This window comes from Anser anser (genome assembly GCF_964211835.1).
Source record: "Anser anser genome assembly, chromosome: 1".
NCBI classification, from domain to species: domain Eukaryota; kingdom Metazoa; phylum Chordata; class Aves; order Anseriformes; family Anatidae; genus Anser; species Anser anser.
Genome location: NC_139720.1, coordinates 45196711 through 45215676, shown reverse-complemented (window position 1 = coordinate 45215676; position 18966 = coordinate 45196711). Strand labels below are relative to the sequence as shown.

At 46.1% G+C, this 18966-nt stretch overlaps 5 protein-coding genes across 5 annotated transcripts; 2 read left to right on the top strand and 3 right to left on the bottom strand.

Annotated features, from left to right (window-relative positions):
• Positions 1 to 659: 659 nt before the first annotated feature.
• On the bottom strand, positions 660 to 1234 carry LOC310892910 (histone H2B 7-like). Its single transcript, XM_083821178.1, has one exon. It carries the CDS (start codon positions 1217 to 1219, stop codon positions 707 to 709), a length of 513 nt encoding a protein of 170 aa, XP_083677304.1. The 5' UTR covers positions 1220 to 1234; the 3' UTR covers positions 660 to 706.
• A 152-nt stretch (positions 1235 to 1386) lies between these two features.
• LOC310892915 (histone H2A-IV) lies at positions 1387 to 1991 on the top strand. The gene has a single exon (XM_083821183.1). The coding sequence runs from the start codon at positions 1426 to 1428 to the stop codon at positions 1813 to 1815; it is 390 nt and encodes a 129-aa protein (XP_083677309.1). The 5' UTR covers positions 1387 to 1425; the 3' UTR covers positions 1816 to 1991.
• LOC310892907 (histone H1.01-like) lies at positions 1400 to 3070 on the bottom strand. The gene has a single exon (XM_083821175.1). It carries the CDS (start codon positions 3031 to 3033, stop codon positions 2356 to 2358), a length of 678 nt encoding a protein of 225 aa, XP_083677301.1. The 5' UTR covers positions 3034 to 3070; the 3' UTR covers positions 1400 to 2355.
• A 9685-nt stretch (positions 3071 to 12755) lies between these two features.
• LOC310892909 (histone H2B 7-like) lies at positions 12756 to 13254 on the bottom strand. Its single transcript, XM_083821177.1, has one exon. It carries the CDS (start codon positions 13180 to 13182, stop codon positions 12802 to 12804), a length of 381 nt encoding a protein of 126 aa, XP_083677303.1. The 5' UTR covers positions 13183 to 13254; the 3' UTR covers positions 12756 to 12801.
• Positions 13255 to 13477: 223 nt separating this feature from the next.
• Positions 13478 to 14271, top strand: LOC310892914 (histone H2A-IV). The gene has a single exon (XM_083821182.1). The coding sequence runs from the start codon at positions 13521 to 13523 to the stop codon at positions 13908 to 13910; it is 390 nt and encodes a 129-aa protein (XP_083677308.1). The 5' UTR covers positions 13478 to 13520; the 3' UTR covers positions 13911 to 14271.
• Positions 14272 to 18966: the final 4695 nt, after the last annotated feature.

Sequence of the window (18966 nt, the reverse complement as noted above, 5' to 3'; positions counted from 1 at the left end):
GCCAGTCCCCGCCCCCTCCCTGAGCCGTGGCGGGGCCGCCTGCCGGGAGGCTCCGCGCAGTTCTCACTCAGGTCGGACTGCGGCGGGGCTCGCCAGCGCCGTCCTTCCTCCCGCCCCTCCGGTGCCCCCGGCGCGGTGATTGCCATTTCGGGGGTTGTGCGGAGAAATGGCCGGGAGCGCAGGAGCGGGCCGCGGGGTACACCGTGCTCGGGGGGCACTGGCGATGCTGTACGGCACGGGAGCATCAGCGCGATGAAATCGAACGGGTTGCTTTCCCGCTTGCCCCCAACAACGCTAACGGTAAAGCTGTTTGCCCTGTGAGCCTTATGCCTGCTATAAACACAGGGGAATATTAAACCCTATGTGCTTGACAGGTCTTACTCCTCATAAGGACTTCATAGGGGAAGCAAACGCTCCCTCTCCATAACTCTTCTACTTCAGGCACCCGTGGGAACACCGACAAACCCTGGTTATTGCTTGAAAGTCTCAAACGAGGAACAAGAGAGGAAGTGGACTTCTGTGTACATTCAGTGATATGTAAAACATGCCCTGGTGGGTATGCAACTTCAGTCTTATTGCAAATGGGCAACGCCTGAAAATTAAAAAAAAACTATTGGCAAGCCATCGTTACTGCCTCAGCTCTCTTATTGAAAAGGTGGGTGGCTCTTAAAAGAGCCTTTGGGTTAAAAACAGGATCCGCGGCGCTCTACTTGGAGCTGGTGTACTTGGTGACCGCCTTGGTGCCCTCGGAGACGGCGTGCTTGGCCAGCTCGCCGGGCAGCAGGAGCCGCACGGCCGTCTGGATCTCCCGCGAGGTGATGGTCGAGCGCTTGTTGTAGTGCGCCAGACGCGACGCCTCGCCGGCGATGCGCTCAAAGATGTCGTTGACGAAGGAGTTCATGATGCCCATGGCCTTGGACGAGATGCCCGTGTCGGGGTGCACCTGCTTCAGCACCTTGTACACATAGATGGAGTAGCTCTCCTTGCGGGCTCTCTTTCTCTTCTTGTCGCCCTTCTTCTGCGTCTTGGTGACGGCTTTCTTGGAGCCCTTCTTGGGCGCGGGCGCAGACTTGGCAGGCTCAGGCATGGCGATCACGCTCTCCCCACAAACTACACCGCTCTCTTCCCCTCGCAGCAGCGCAGTGCCGCACCCGCCCGCCGCAGCCGCTCTTATAGCGGCGCGATGCAGAGCAGCGGCTCCACCGCTGCGCGCCGCCATTGGCTGGAAGTTTGGCTTTGTGTCGTCACCGAACGCCGGACTTGGACATTGGACGCCTTTGGATTCGCGCTGCCATTGGCTGCCGGCGTTCTGCCTCCCCCGCAGCCAATCAGCGCCGCCGCCGGCGGTCCGCCCGAGCTGAATATAAGGGGGCGGGGGCGGTCCCGGGCAGGTCGCTGCGTGCGGTGTTCCCCGGAGTGGCTGCGATGTCTGGGCGCGGGAAGCAGGGCGGGAAGGCGCGGGCCAAGGCCAAGTCGCGCTCGTCGCGGGCCGGGCTGCAGTTCCCCGTGGGCCGCGTGCACCGGCTGCTGCGCAAGGGCAACTACGCGGAGCGGGTGGGCGCCGGCGCCCCGGTGTACCTGGCGGCCGTGCTGGAGTACCTGACGGCCGAGATCCTGGAGCTGGCGGGCAACGCGGCCCGCGACAACAAGAAGACGCGCATCATCCCCCGCCACCTGCAGCTGGCCATCCGCAACGACGAGGAGCTCAACAAGCTGCTGGGCAAGGTCACCATCGCGCAGGGCGGGGTGCTGCCCAACATCCAGGCTGTGCTGCTGCCCAAGAAGACCGACAGCCACAAGGCCAAGGCCAAGTGAACACCGAGAACAGCGCCTGGGAAGTCCTTCCCATCGAAACCCAAAGGCTCTTTTCAGAGCCACCCACAGAATTCGTAAAAGAGCTCGATTGCTTTTTTTTTTCTTTTTTTAAGTGTTATTTACTACTAAAAGAAATACCAATTTCTAATTGAACGTGGAGTTATTTTTCTCTTACACGTGAACATTATTTCCTTTACTAGTCTCATTTTTTTCTTGGGTAGGTGCATATGTCGATGAGCAAGGGAAAGCAGTAAGTAATGGCTGCTACCCTATTTTGTAGAAAAAGATAAGAATTCAGTTCTCTGGAAATAAAAGCAAAAAGCTTTCCCCATAATTGCAGTGAAAATTGGAGGAGTATCAAGAAATTGGAAAAGTCATATGCATCTGTGAGTTGCCTCTGTGAGTTATTCAGCAGATTTTACTGCATTTTATTATGTTAATGTTGAAGAGAGTATTTCAGCTCCTTTAGAGAATGTGTGGGTGGCTCTTAAAAGAGCCGTTGGGTTTAAGTGCGGATCAAGACGTTTCTTCCATGGGGGCTTACTTCTTTTTGGGTGCCGCCTTCTTCGCCTTGGCTGCTTTGGGCTTGGCAGCCTTGGGCTTGGCAGCTTTGGGCTTCACTGCTTTTGTCTTGGCTGGGCTCTTTGCTGCCGCTGCCTTTTTGGGCTTGGCAGCCTTGGTCGCCTTCTTGGGGCTCTTGGCCGCCTTCTTGGTGGCAGCAGCCGCCGGCTTCTTGGCTTTCTTGGGGCTCTTCTTCACCGCCGGCTTCTTGGGCTTCTTGGCGGCGCTGGCGGGCTTCTTGGCCGCCGGCTTCTTGGGCTTGGCCGCGGCCGCCCGCTTCTTGGGCGCCTTCTCCTTCACCTCGCCGGGCTTCTTGCTGAGGCGGAAGGAGCCGGAGGCGCCGGTGCCCTTGGTCTGCACCAGGGTGCCCTTGCCGACGAGGCTCTTGAGCCCCAGCTTGATGCGGCTGTTGTTCTTCTCCACGTCGTAGCCGCCGGCGGCCAGCGCCTTCTTGAGCGCGGCGAGGGAGAGCCCCTTGCGCTCCTTGGAGGCGGCCACGGCCTTGGTGATCAGCTCGGTGACGCTGGGGCCCGCGGGCTTGCGCGCCTTGGAGCCGCCCGCCGCCTTCTTCGGCTTCTTGCCGGCGGCCTTGGCGGCGGGGGCCGGGGCGGCGGCGGGAGCCGCCTCGGCGGCGGGAGCGGGCGCGGTCTCGGACATGTCGGCGCGGCGCGGAGCGGGGCGCAGCGGCTGGCGGCGGGCGGCGGGGCCCTTATTTATGGGAGCGCAGCGGGCGCTGATTGGTGCGATGCAGAGCCCGCCCCGCCCCGCCGCCCGGCGCTGCCTCTCGGCTTGTGTTTCTTCCTCCTCGAAAAAGTGTGTTTTTCGTAAAAATTCGTCACCGCGGCACCCCGTTTCTTAACGGCGGTGCTGGGGACAGAAGGTAGTTTGGTCTTTTCGCGTTTCTTTCGCCTCAGGGTTAAAATGGTTTTCGTGCGAGGCTGGAATCCTTGAGTTTGGGGATTGCACGCAGAGCCGGACAGTAAGATTTTTATTTTTACTTTTGAATTACAACTCTGCTTCTGACAGCACTGCCATACTGGCAGCGGATTCGTGTTCCTGAGACGGTTTTTCATCAGGGTAGTCTAAAATGGAGGTAATCCCGAGTCATTTTCATCGCTTAAATTAGCTTTGAAACGAAGCAAGTAACACAAAGTAGCCTCTGAGCTCTGAAACTGGGTTATGAGTTATTTCCCGTAATACGGCTTCATCTCGTAAAAATAATGAAACCTTCGGGCATAGTGCCCTATATAGCTTTACACAGGGCTTATAAAAAGTAAAAGAAAGATGTCTTTCACCAGAAATGTTTACATTAAAACCAGGTCTTTTCAATTAGCTGGTGTGTTCAACATCTTATAAGAAGATAGAGAAGTTTTTCCTGTTTCCTTTATTTTTCTGCATTCTTGCATTAACCTTTTGCTTAATTATATTTCTGTTTCTTTCTCCAAAAGAGTTCTTTTCATTAAGCAAGATAGGCACATTTGTTCACATTTTTGGATTTTAAGACCAAGTGTCTATTTTTGTGCTTATCTTTGTACTGTACTTCAGGGCATTTCGTCAGCCCAATAGAGCACTTGAGCAAAAAATAATCAAAGTGTGATGTGCATGTTTTCCCTATGAAAAACAAATAATAAAATGTAGCCAGGTTAGACTGCAGGAAGTTCTTTAATACTATGATTTAAATCCAGTGGCTTAATCAATCATCTCCTTAGTACTACTGAGGTAAATTAGAGCAGGGGATTAAAGGAAACCGTAAAGAGGAAATTCTACAATACAACAATAGTTCACTATTTCTCATTAAAATGTCCTTTTTTTTTTTTTAAATTTCAGGTCAAGAATGCTGTTAAATAACCTGTGAGAACTTTATTTTGCATATAAGTGCATCTTTCTAAATTGAATTTCAATATGGCACAGTATTTGCTAAGTTTTGTAAATACGACCAATAGATTTCTCAATTCATATGCATATACTTGCTGTCTCCTCTTCTTCTTAGCATTTCTTTACTCTAGAAGATCATGTGTGGATCTCGAAAGTCATAATTAGTATTATGAGTTTTAATAATGTCCAGGTTATAATGAGAGATATGTTTCTGTTGGCATGTCCTCTATATCATTCTCATTTTAATATACAAGTTATAATTATAATCCTGTATTTCATTTGTCCACGAATACATGGAACACAGCATTAAATATGTAAAGCATAGCTACAAATCTTCCATCTTACAGCACATATTTTTTTCTCTGTATGTAAACATTAAAGCATGGATCAAGATGGCCAGTGCCATAGTCCATGAGACTTGTAGAAATAGGATCCAAATAGGACCCATCCAGATAGCATCTGTCCAGAGGGTACTGGATGAACCCTCATGAAAACAGAAAATAACCCCCACTTTGCCTTCCAGTTATTAACTGCTGCTGCAGAAGAGATCATAAACAGAACTAAGGTGAGAAGACAGGATGCAGCAGCAGGCTTTTGTCTTGCTATGAGGCCTCACATGAGACGGAATAACATACAACCACAGGACAGATTTTCCTTTTCTCAGCAGTTTTCTCAGCACAAAAAAAGCCAGCAAAGCCAGGAAAATTCTTCTTTTGGCTTGTCCAGGTTGCGTTCCTATTATCATAAATTTCCCTTCCCCTGTTACAAGGTCAGAGAGTGGCAAAACATGCACACGCACATACATGAAAAGGAGCTCATGTTTTGAACTGGCAGATGAGAAAAAACAGGGTGGCGGGGGTGGTAGGGGGTGCGGTTTCTTTTTCCAAGCCAGGAGTCTGTGATGTGGGATAAACTGAATATGTATAAAATTAATTTCTGAGGATGGGCTGGATAGAGGAGTTACTTGTTCAGAAACATGCAGTACAATGTGGGAAAGAATAGGAGACCTTAGTAAATCATTTGATATTATGAAAATGCAGTCATTTGACTTTCTTCAATTCTTCTTTCAATAATATAATATCACACAGACATTCTTGTAGATTGGGGCAATAGTGGGGACAGTTTAAAGATTGTCAGTGGTGCTAGTACCCAGTGTGAGAAACTGCCAAGAGATGTGGTAGCATTCGAGTGGCTTTTTTCTACAAAAGACAAACAACAGAATGGCATCACATGCAAAAGTATAGCAACAACAGAAGGAGATCAAGTGAATTTGGAGCTAATATCTATACTGATGCTGAATTTCATTAACACTTTTTATATGTGATTCATTTAGATTAATTCTGACTTTTGGGTAGTCCAGATACACCCAGAAAATAAATGAAGTCACAAAGTCACTCAAGGCAATGGAAATCTGTCAGGCTTAGGGTGGTTTGTGGTACACTTTTCAGCTATGGATGTGGGATTTTATTTAAAAACTGATTTATCTTGCTGTTATAAATCATAATACATTTTTACATGAAAAAAACAAACAAAAAGCTTTTGTATCTCAATAGGAAAGAGTTACTATTGCATACTGCTTAGTGTCCGGGACTGATTCTTCCCCATAATAAAAGGATTTTATTATTCATAGAGTTTTAAAATTCTCAGATAGATCAGTATTATCTTTATATAAGAAAATGATAGCCAGAGGCAGAAAGTTTGCCATTACCTAGTTAAAGAGGTCTATACAACCTTTTCCATTTTTGTTAAAATGAACTCCCTGCAAAATTATTCAGATTTCAAACATTCAGTTTTAGTTTGATGCAAAGCAAAAGAGAAATAGCTCCTTGATCATTCCAGACCACGTATTGAATCATTGAACAGCTTGGTTTGGAAGGGACCTTAAAAATCACCTAGTTCCAACCCCCCTGCAATGGGCGGGGATGCCACCCACTAGATCAGGTTGCCCAGGGCCTCATCCAGCCTGGTCTTCGGCACTTCCAAGGGTGCAGCACCCACAACTTCTCTGGGCAACCTGTTCCAGTGCTTTACCGCTTTCTGAGTGAAGTATTTCCTCCTAACATCTAATCTAAATCTCCCCTCTTTTGGTTTAAAACAATTCCCCCTTGTCCTGTCATTACCTGCCTGAGCAAAAAGTCGCCCTCCATCTTTTTTATAAGCTTCCTTTAAGTACTGAAAGGCTGCAGTGAGGTCACCCTGGAGCCTTCTCATCTTCAGGCTGAACATCCCCAGCACTCTCAGTCTTGTCCAGGTAGTATAACCATGTAACCACAAGATGGTTTGCCCACTTTGTCTAACTAGAAACAAGATTACTAATTTTAAAAAAAAGAAAGTTTTCAAGCAGGGCTATCAGTCAACCCGCAAAAGATAGAGTTGCTGTTGGCCAATTTCTATCTCACAGCTTCCTTTGAAATTAAAGGGGTGTCAGCATAGCTATCTAACATCAGCCAATTGCTTCTTATAGTTACATATCATTTGATGAATTACTTTGGAAAGAGCCTGAGAAATACACTAGCAAGACACAAAAGATGGAATAGTTGAAGATTTTGCGGCAATTGTTGATTTAACTTTTTTTTTTCCAAAATGGGCATACAACCTATTTTCTCATAATTAATATAAAAGTTGAATTTTATAAAACTTGTTATTAACTATTAAGTAATATATATATATTTTCCAATTGTAAATTCTATTCTACACTCTGAAGTTATCCCTCTTGACTTCATTGGTACCTCCATATAAGCTTGCATTCCAGGTAATTGGTTCTGCACTATCAACATCATTACACTCTCCCTGCCCCCCAAAAAATTACATTTTAAGGAAAGATTAAAAGCAAGTGTGGAAATTGACAGAAGTTGCATGTGGGGAAGATGACTATTAAAAAATCAGCACAAAAGTAGCATGGAACTTGAGCTACTGACAAGCTAAAAATATGAAAATAAAATAAAATAAAATTAGAAATATAGGAAGAAACAATGAAGACTAGAGAAGTAGAGAATAGGCTAACAAGGCAAGTCTGCAAGAATAGGAAGTGAAAGCATTTTATGTTTTCCAAGAAAAAGTAGAATAAATGTGTAGTTTTTGCTAGATTCCAAGCTCCAAATTAAGGCATAATTTCAAGAGTCAGTTCAGCTCAATCAGTCAATATAAAGTTTCGTTTCAATGTGATATAAATACAAAATGAAATATGAAAATGAAATGAAAAAATACAATATGAAAATACTACTGTTCTGGATTACTTTATATGTGTATATCAATGATTTCTAAAAAATTTTAGATTTACTGATAAGAAATGCAGATTCAAGTAGAAAGTAGCCATTCATCTTTTTTCCGTTTACCTTATTCCTTTAATAAGCTGGGCGTGTCACAGGAGACACAGCATATGACGTGTCTGGAAAAAGTATGCAGCAGTTTGGAGACCAGAAGGCTGTGCAGAATTGAAACTCTGTGTATCACTGATACTGAATTTGAATATTTCTAGTTGTTCAGGCAAACATTCAGGATGTTTTTGGCAAATGTGAACATGTCAAAAATCACTTCCCAATGCCACGTGAACTTGACTTTCTTTGCTGCAGCACACGTTGCGCATGTCATCCAGCATCTCCCAGTGCTACATGTTTGGACCACTGCTGTCTGTCCTGTCCCTGCTGGAACAGTGGCTCCCTTCCACTGCAGCTTTACTCTGGAGAAGGAGGAGGCATTGTCCTAGGCTGTCCACTCCACAAACAGCCTCAGTAAAAGTGCTGGTTCACCTGGCCAAGTCTTTACTTGCACTTCAAGACTGTGAGAACGAGATGTTAATTTTGACTTCTAACTGGCACCTGCAGGAGTGTGGGTATATGTTTTGTCAGGGTGAAATAATAATTGGCAGATGTGTGACAGTACACCTCGTTGCAGAACTCCAAAGTCCTGCATGGTCTCCTACTTCAGTAGGCAGTGCAGGCAGATGTGGTGTGGTTGAGCTGCTTCTTAATTGCCTGGTGCCTTGGCTCAGGAGAAAATCTTTGATCAGTTCTGGAAAGAAGTACTAAACAGGTGGGAATAGTGCCACCAGCTGCGGTACTTCAGGAGGAGGAAGACATCTATGCTACCCTTCCTCCTTGTAGCCTGCGGTATATGAGCAGCAGAGGACTGCAAGATGAGCACTGAGAACACAGATGAGATGCTGAAAAGTTGGTATTCATAGCTCCTTCCCAGACTTTTTGAGGTTGGGAAACCTATGTATTTCAGGAGTTGGTAGTCCTTTCCTTCTTGGTGATACCCAGCGAATTATAGTATTGTGTTGTTATGTGTTGGGTTTTTTTTGTTTGTTTGTTTGTTTTGTGTGTGTGTTTGTTTGTTTGTTTTCCTCCTATAAGCTTTTTAACTTTTTTCCTCCAGTCCCTATCCCCTGTTTCCTCCTTCCCCCTCATAAATAAATAAATAAATAAATAAATAAATAAATAAATAAATAAATAAATGTTATGGGCCTTACAGAGCATTCTGGAAACTTCCCTAGCAAGATTTCTCTACATGCAGGCCAGTATTCACAGGATGAGTCTTGGTACCAGCAAAAATCACTGGGATATTCCTGTTTTTGGTGATGCCTTCCTAACATGGCTTGTGGGTCCTTACCCTGGCTACGTCACCAGTCAGTAGGACCACTGCATAGGACTGTGTGGGTGACCAGAAATATCCACTTCCCTGTAGGATGCTGGCAACTATCTCCTGGGCATATGGGCACCTGAGGCAGGTGGTCAGTGCTGCTCAGCTTTGGTTCACAGGTTCCCTGGGGTTCTGGTCTCTCCTTAAACTATTCAACCATTTACATCACTGTGTCACCTCTGCCACTGTCTATCTCCTTTGTCCATTCTTTTCTTGCTGTAGATCCACCCCCGTGTGCTTGACTGCACACAGACAACTGAGGGAGGGTGGGGAGGGTGGTATCTATTCTTTGTTCAGTTGGACAAAGGAATGATAAAAATATCTTCTCTGGTGCTTAATACCTGCTACAAGCTTCACCTGTCTGTCTAGACCGACCACAGTGATGTTCAGCACATTTCTTTGCTGAGTTGCTATAGTTCAAAACCTCAATCCAGGGATACAAAGTGGGCACATTTGATGAGGCAGGGAGGAGGTAGATTTTGCATGTTTTATAATGTCAGGCTTTGCTTGCATGCTGTAGAGAAGAAATGGTTCATCCCTGGGAGAACAAGTGCTGGTGTGTAGCAGATTCCTGGAAATGAGAAAAAATGAACAGGAGGCACCTTCAGATGGGTGAGGTGGATGAGGGAGAAGAGGCGAAAGAAAGAGGAAGCAAAGACAGAGCAGGCCGATGGGCAGTACTGTTGACACCTATGATACTTTGCAGTCAATATTCATTCAAACAGCAATCCTGAACTGGGTCGTTCCGAGTAAGCAATAGGTCATCTTTACACAAATCAGGGGGAATCTACCCTGGTATTAACCCAGCAGCAGGTATCTTGAGAATCCAAGATATCCTGCCACAAGTTGCCTTCAAGTCTGGCAAATGGAAAGGGGGGAAAAGGACCTAGAAAAACGAAGCATGGTTTCCTTGTGGGAACAGAGTCCTGTCGAGTGCAGAGGCATAAGCAGAACTGGAGTGAAATCTTCCTCTATGCAGTGAACACGGTGTACAAGGCATTTTTGTTCTGTATTGCTGGATAAGGGTTCCCATGGAACCAGAACCCAAAACTCTTCTTCCAAATGTCATTCTGTGCTCAGGGAATCCACTCTTCTGTAAAACTGGAAAACACACAAAAGGCCAGGGGAAGCACAGGCTGGTTGTGTGTCTCTGCATGCTGTTCCTGTGGGAAAGACAGTGCTTCAAGAGAACAAAAGGGTGCTAAAACCGCGTCTTTAAAATGTGCATATTTCTTTTTTGTCTTAAGTAAATTCCCATTTCCTTTGACATCAGGTTGGTAGACCCATGCCGGAGGAATGATTTCAGCTTCCTCTTTCTCAGCTTTCCATCTAATTTAGCACAATGCGTCTAGCAAGTCATCTAACAGACCTTGGTGACTAATATGTTTTTGTTTTCTTATGCTTGTGATTGCCTGGTGAACTCCCAAAAGAAAACTGGTTTATGCTGCCTGGTGAACCTTCTGTTGCTGATTCCAGATGTTTTTTACCATCTCTTTCCATGGCATTTACCTTTCTCTCCCAGACAATATGTAATACACACCTGTGTCTATTAGGGAGAGTATTTGGCAGGCAATAAGTGGCAGAGAGATGACAATTGCTTGTCTGCAAAATTAAATAATAGGGTTTAAATTTAAAATCTCTTCCTCTTATAAATAATAATAATAGTAATAAATGAGAGTTTCTAAGGGTACGGGTCATATGCAAATCAAAGTGTTAAGCTATTTGGTAAAATATTTGCTCACATCAGTGATGGTAGTCATAGTTCTGAGGAAAGGAGGCACTTTCACACTTTATCTTCGTCTCATGCCAAGATGTTCCTACCGTTGTTAACTATTCAACTATGCTGGGCCCATATGAGTTTGTTCTTGTGTGGCTAATGATAGCACAGAAAATCAATGAATGATAACTATCATGTGTAGCTCGTAATTAGGCAGAGGGTGGATTTCCTGCATAATTTGTGCAAATGAGAATGTGTTACTGATGAATGGGAGGTAGGAAGACTCCTGGAATACTTGCCCCTAGTGTGGACTGAGTGAAGGATATTGGCTGATGAAGGGCACGGTGCTGGGTTGTCCCGAGTGCCACCTATGCATATTGCCCTGTGCCACACAGGATGAGGGGCCACTTCCTGCTGGGAGCTCTGCTGGAGCCTCCCTTCCCGTGTGGAGATCCCTCCTGCCGGGCTGTCCGTGTGTGGAGCTTGGAGCTGCAGGTGTAGCTGCCATGTGAGGCAATGGAGTGAGTGTGCAGGCCTAAAACTCAAGGGAACTGAGGAGGAAACGGCTGGGGAAAATGGGGAGGAGAGGGAGCAGCGGGGGCTGGTGCTGTGCAAGCAGGTCAGTGCCCTGCTGTGACTCAGTCCTGAGTCTGATTGCTGCGGGCTGTCCTCTCTGATTCTTCATTTGTGGTTATTTGCTGTGAGGGATGGGCTCAGTAATCCAATAAGAAAGGGGTGAACGATGCTGTGCGTGAGGTGGACACCACAGCACTGTGTCTTGACGCAGCAGAAGGAAGACCTGATGTCCTTGCCCAAGCGCTCCGGGGTCCCAGCACAGAAGGCTTATTACAGTGAACTTTGAGACTGCCTGGCGTTGCTGCATCCCAATTTTCATCGGGAAAACAACCGTACAGCCCCTTAACGGTAACATCCGTGGGTAACAAATACCCTAACATCTCCGGCCATGGGCTAGGGTCCTCCCGCCCATGGTTTTTCTCATCAATGAGTGATGCAGCCCTCGGCAGCGGCGTCCACTGCCATTCCGGCCAACGAGGAGCGATGCTGCACAGGCTTAAATTGCCTCTTTAGACAATTAACCTCCTCCGTTAGGATTTAACCTCCCGGCTCCGCGAGTCGTGGGCCGGGGGCTCTTCCTGGGTGGCGGCTGTGCCAGCCCAGGCACTGCCCACCACCTTGCGGAAGGTCCAGACAGCCATGTGGCTTGAGCTGGCCGAACACGCTGTCTCTGAGGGCACTAAAGTGGTCACCCGTTACACCAGCTCAGGTACATTGCTCCCATATCAATCCTTTGTGACTCTCATGGCTCTTTTCAGAGCCACCCACTTTTTCATTTGAAAGGCTTCTTCAATGCTCTCTGTCCTGTAAACCTAGCTTGCATAATGCCTTTCAAGACCACCTTAAATATATATACTTTTTTCATTCCGCTGTTGCAGTTTTCCCACTGAAGATGAGATCTGTTACTTGACCTTATAAAACATACGGTGCCTAGAAAACTCGGCAAAGCCCGTCAGGGGGCAGTAGAGGCTGGGAAATCACAAAAAGTAACAATGCTAGACCTCATCCATCTGAATACTATTCCCCGCTAAAATAATTCATGGTCTTGCATTAGCAACCTTAGAATAGAGAAATATTATGAAATACCTAATAATCTCCTCTAATGTATGTAAGTGTAATATAAGTATAAATTTTTTCTTATTGGATTTGTTAAAGATTTCAAAGGGTTTAAGTATATTTGCTTATGTACGTTACTGCTAAAGTAAAGCTGATACAGGAGCAAGAACAAAGGACTGAGCATCGACACGACTTTCCCTTTCTGCCCTTGCACACACCAGGGATGCTCATTGAGCAGTGTCACACATATGCAAGAACTGCCACAAGTAATTAACAGTGTAGCCCAGAGTAGTGCAGTAAAGGGTGGTGGTAAAGAAGTTACTAAAATCAAGTTATGACTATGGCATAGAAAGCAATAAATTTGTTTGCAACCAAACCGTCAGGACCAGCAGACAAAATTATAGCTATAACACACGGACTATTTAGTCATCCATATTGAAGATGTATTTAAGTTCAGAGAACATACCCTTGGTAATATTTAACGGAAATTAAAGCCCTTTTAATGAAAACATAGGTGGCTCTTAAAAGAGCCTTTGGGTTAAAACGGGATCTGTGGCGCTCTACTTGGAGCTGGTGTACTTGGTGACCGCCTTGGTGCCCTCGGAGACGGCGTGCTTGGCCAGCTCGCCGGGCAGCAGGAGCCGCACGGCCGTCTGGATCTCCCGCGAGGTGATGGTCGAGCGCTTGTTGTAGTGCGCCAGACGCGACGCCTCGCCGGCGATGCGCTCAAAGATGTCGTTGACGAAGGAGTTCATGATGCCCATGGCCTTGGACGAGATGCCCGTGTCGGGGTGCACCTGCTTCAGCACCTTGTACACATAGATGGAGTAGCTCTCCTTGCGGGCTCTCTTTCTCTTCTTGTCGCCCTTCTTCTGCGTCTTGGTGACGGCTTTCTTGGAGCCCTTCTTGGGCGCGGGCGCAGACTTGGCAGGCTCAGGCATGGCGGTCACGCTCTCCCCACAAACTACACCGCTCTCTTCCCCTCGCAGCAGCGCAGTGCCGCACCCGCCCGCCGCAGCCGCTCTTATAGCGGCGCGATGCAGAGCAGCGGCTCCACCGCTGCGCGCCGCCATTGGCTGGAAGTTTGGCTTTGTGTCGTCACCGAACGCCGGACTTGGACATTGGACGCCTTTGGATTCGCGCTGCCATTGGCTGCCGGCGTTCTGCCTCCCCCGCAGCCAATCAGCGCCGCCGCCGGCGGTCCGCCCGAGCTGAATATAAGGGGGCGGGGGCGGTCCCGGGCAGGTCGCTGCGTGCGGTGTTCCCCGGAGTGGCTGCGATGTCTGGGCGCGGGAAGCAGGGCGGGAAGGCGCGGGCCAAGGCCAAGTCGCGCTCGTCGCGGGCCGGGCTGCAGTTCCCCGTGGGCCGCGTGCACCGGCTGCTGCGCAAGGGCAACTACGCGGAGCGGGTGGGCGCCGGCGCCCCGGTGTACCTGGCGGCCGTGCTGGAGTACCTGACGGCCGAGATCCTGGAGCTGGCGGGCAACGCGGCCCGCGACAACAAGAAGACGCGCATCATCCCCCGCCACCTGCAGCTGGCCATCCGCAACGACGAGGAGCTCAACAAGCTGCTGGGCAAGGTCACCATCGCGCAGGGCGGGGTGCTGCCCAACATCCAGGCCGTGCTGCTGCCCAAGAAGACCGACAGCCACAAGGCCAAGGCCAAGTGAACACATCTACGACAGATCTGGAAACAACCCCAAAAGGCTCTTTTCAGAGCCACCCACAAAATTCGTAAAGAGTTGAGTCATACTTTGTAGTTTTGTTTTTTCTAATGAATGCTGATGCAAATGTGTAAGTTGTTTCATGTTTGTGTTTGTCCTAACACTGCCTGTCTGGGTGGTGATAGTTACTTTTGTGACTTTTTTTTTTTTTGTTAGGGTTGGATTGGGGTGGGGTGGGAGAACAGATCTTTCAGGGTGTTAAGCTTTTGCAACATATCTTAGCAAATGTACTTTGGTGTTGCTGTAACGTCTCCATATGGCTGTAACTACAGGGTAATACATAATAAAATCAATGCATTATGCTGTATTATTTTTGCCCTGATTTGCCTGTCAAACGCAGGGCTGAGGCGTTCAGCCTGGGTGCTGCATGAGCTCTACTAGGGTTGTGGTGTTTCCACCGGTCTGGAACCAGGGTCCCACAGCCCTTGATGGCTGCGTGTGTGCGGGGTATGGAGCCTCTCGCAGGCAACTCATTTTCAAACAGGGGGAGGGAAGGAAAGCAAACAAAAAACGCTAACAAAATAAAAACATACCAAAAAAATAACATGCAGTCCTAGTTCTTTCCCAGGAGGAAGGATTATCATTCCCTGCCTCAGGCCCCTTAGTGCTTTCCTTTTATATCGGCTCGTTAAAGCTGTTACGTAGCTTGGCGGAGTTGCCCGAGGCTTTCTGGCGGAGGAAGGCTGCCGTCGCCCCGCTGCCCCCGCGCTGCGCTGTTGCTGCCGCTTTCGGTTTCGTTTTTCCATCGCTCCCGGCCGGATGCGCAGCGTCTGGCCCGGAACGCGCGGGGAGCTCCCAGCTCCCGGCCGGCTTCGGGGGCGGCTCGGAGAAGGGCTGTCGGGCTCCCAGCGGGATGCGATGCGCCCTTATGGCAGCTTCAGCGTTTTCTTTTGTGTCGCTCTGTTTGCCTCTGGCATCTTTCTCCTGGCTTCAGCGAGGATCCTCAGATTTCCCTTCCTCTACCCCCCGGTACTTCCCAAGAAAGATGTGGGCTAACACATCTGTACACCTGGTGCTAATTGACTTTAGTTTTCCTTAAATTGACTTGGGAATGTTTTCCCAGTCCGGGGGAGGAAAGTCTCCACTCCCCATCTGTTTGTTCCACGGTGTGAAACTCTCTTTGTATCGGCCACTGAGGATTGCAGCAGAAATGCAGGAGGGGCCCTTTGAACCCCCCTGGGTACACCTGGATCATCCCGATGTTGTGTGAGAGGACCTTAATTCTAGCTCCTATACTGTAGAGACTTTCAGAAGAACAACCTTTGGGATTTTTTTACCTTATAAATGAGTATTCTGGGATCAAAAGTTCAAATGCAAAGGTATGGAGGATACGATATTCATAATTATTCTTGTAAATGTCCCTCCTAGTTCCCTGTTGCATAATTAATTTTTGCGTTATATATCTGTAGTTTCCAATCATATATTCGGAAAACAGAGCCTTAAAAACAGTAAATAAGCCTATAGGGCTGCGTGAGGTCTGAACCATGAAGGGTCTCAGGCCTCAAATGCATTTTGTACAGCCAGACATTTCCGTGGAGATGCTTCATAAAAGTGAACTTCCAGAACTGGGTAAGTGGATGGATTTTTGTTTTTATTTTTGAAAACGTTTCTTATAAGGTGAGCGTGAACACTCAGCGTCTCGCCTAAAGGGCCCAGAGAAATTATCGGTCGCTTCCGTACTGTCACCTTGGTTCCTGAAAAGGCATAAAGAAGGAGGAAGGATCGAATGCCTGCCACGAGGAGTCACAGAGGACTCAGCACCCCGGGCGAGCCGGGGCTGCGGGCGGCCTGGGCCCGCTCCGGGGCTGTGAGGACCGGTCCGGCCCCGGGGCGGAGGGGGCCGGCGGCCGCCAGGGAAGAGCCGGAGGAGCCAGCAGGGCACGGCTCGGGCCGATGCAAGGCGACAAGCGGGGAGGGACTCGGGGCCCAAGCCTCCGAAAAGCCCGTGGTTGCAAGAGACGCCTGGGAAGTGCAAGAAAAGGGTCGGGGGTTTCCGCGAAGGGCAGATAAAATCTGTAAATAACCCCCCGTTGTTCTGAAGCTTCCCGATGTCCACTGTTCCTTAAGCTCTGAACCATTTCCTCCCCTGACATCCGTTCTGTCATGCAAATGTTCCCAAGTGGAAAATTATGCAAAATTAAAGAGCTGCTGAAGACTCCTCTGCCTTCGTGGTGTTGTCGGAAGGGTTAATCGCTCTGATTGTTTTTATCAGCATTTTAGACCACATCAATGTCTGATTTTTGTCCGTATCAATAAACGTGCAAATGACGGTTTCTATTATAAACCTGCAGTACGACACAAGCTGTTTTTCCATGGGGTTTTGTGACATTTAAGTAGCAGTGTTAAGACTAAAACTGCTCTAGCTTAGGTAATTGGCCTGCTCTTTCCTCCAAGACCTAAATGTGCATTACAACCACGTGACCAGCTCTATTCTTCCATGGGCTTTGTATCAGTGATTTCAAACAGCAGACTTTACGAGTTTCTCTGTGCAGGGAGTGAAACAGATTTGAATAAACTGGCCTTCTTGAGCCAGTTCGGCTCAGCCCAGGCAACCGTATTTGCCTGCGGTGCTGTTAGCCTGGTCTTGTGCAGAGCACACCGGGAGCTGACTTATCCAAGGAACTATTCTGATATGTAGAAAGACTGGGGATATCTAATTCCTTTGGTAATGATCAAAAAAAAAAAAAAAAAAACCACTAATTGCAGAACAGAGAACAAATGGGTTGGCATCGCAGTGGTTGCTACTTGCTGCAAAAGGAAAAGTGAATGCACACAAGAGAGGTATACATTTCTTCATACCTCTGATGCTGCACAAAGGTAGTGCATGTGTTTGTGTTTGTCAAAAATAAGCGGAATTAAATTTTTAGTTAAATTTCAACGTCATTTTTTACAAGGAATATTTTTAAAACCTCTCTGATGGAAGCAGGAGGAGGGGTCATGAAGTACAAGTTACTTGCAGCCACAAAATTATAGTAACAGTAATAAATAGTAATAGTAATAGTAATAAAAACAATAATGCAGCAGATGACTTCCAGAGGTTGTTTTGAACCTATGTAGGCCTCTCTTTCTGTGAACCCTGTCCCCAAGGACAGAGCTGCCCTGCTCTTTATGTTTCTTCTCTCCCTGTATGTATGTAAACAAGGAGCATTCCCAGCTGGATTCCTCTCTACTTCCAGACATTTTATGCAGTAAGATTTGTGTCATGTCTTGAGCTGCCCTGTGTTTGGATACAGCACAACCTGGAGATCACATTTTTGGTGCTGAGAACTCCATATTTTCATTTAAAATCTGAACTAGGCATATTTTTATTACTGATCAAAAACATTACATCAAGGTATAAATAAGATCAAATCTTTTTCCATACTTGTTGCTAATAATTTCTCTCTTAATTCTAATTATTTTGAAATACACTCTTTCTTAATAAAACTGGAAAATAAAGTCTCTGAGAAAGTGGCTAGACTAAAATAGCAATAATTGTCACTATTTTTAATAATAAATAGTCTCTGGCCATTAGGACAAATAACTCGAGTTGATAAGTTGGCGAGTAAATATTGACTTACTCAAAAAAAAAAAACGCACAACAACAACAAAAAATGAAATAGTGTAAAATTGTTATAGCAGGCATGTGTTTTGTTCAGTTTTTGGATCAGGTCTATGACATCGATCATTTTATTTATCATTTCTGAAACTTATTCTAATTTAACACCCCATCAGTTAATCAGAGAAGCATTGTTATTCTAGGTGGTGTATTTAACTTTAGCAAAAAAATAACACCATGTTTTTGTTCCAATTTTTTTAACCCGTAATGTTTGATAAATATAAAATTTACTGAGGGTATACTGATCTAGAGAAGGTATGTATTTCCAAAAATGGTACAAACTCTACTAGTCTATTGAAAAAAAAAAAAAAAACTGGCATTTTTTGACTGTTTAGATTGTTCTCTTTACAGATCATTGTGGCTGATAATACACTACAGGCATAAATAACAGCATAACTCTGACCATTTCCTATAGAAGAAGGTACTGATATATATATATATAAAAAAGTATTTTTACATTTGTATAAATATATATATATATACGCCCTGTATTTCTGTTGCTGTGAATAGAGAGATATTTTAAAGATAGGCCCAGACAGTAGAAAAAATACAGTATAAATGGCCTGTTTAAAGATCATGGTTTATAGCAATTCCTAGGATGATATATTTGAAGATTATGCCACCCTACAGTTCCTGGGCAATATAATCCGAGAAAAATGTTTCATATAAGACAAAGAAAATTGCTTTGAACTGAATAGTAAATATTAAATGACATGAAAGATGTATGAATGCACTATCATGTGGTTTTATATTCACACTATTGTCTTGATTAATTTTCAATGTTCATCCTCCTGTGGAATTAAATTGTTACGTTTGCTATTCTTGCCCAGTCTAAATCCTACTGCTGCTGGTGAAAAAAGCAAGTACACATTTTCCACAGTAGCTGGGTTTCATCTTTACAGTGACTTGGGTCTCAGCACTGGGATACAGAGCAATGGTTGGATTACAAATAGATCTGAGGATGCATGTGTGAAGGTTGAAATGCTTTGTTCACATTATAGCCCAATAATGTTCCTGAGATTTAAATATTGTACTAAGATTGGAGGAAGAAATCAGAACCAATATTTTCTCTGGTGACAAATTTCAGGACTCCAGCAAGAACTGCACATATTGAAAGTCTTATTGCATATACTGAACAGTCTTAAAATAGAGAGACAGAAAGAATGATCACACAAAATTTATGTGAAAGCTACGTAAATGAAGCAGCCAGCATACAAAGACAGGAAAGGTTGTAATAATGCTTGTGGATTCCTGAGTTAGGGGGAAGAAATGCACCACTGGGCTCCTGTGATAGGTGCAGTTTAAACTAAGCTTTTTATTTATTTATTTATTTATTTAAGGACAACAGGAATGAATTTGACTTTTGCATAACTGATTACTAAGAATAATAGCTTCTGACAAATT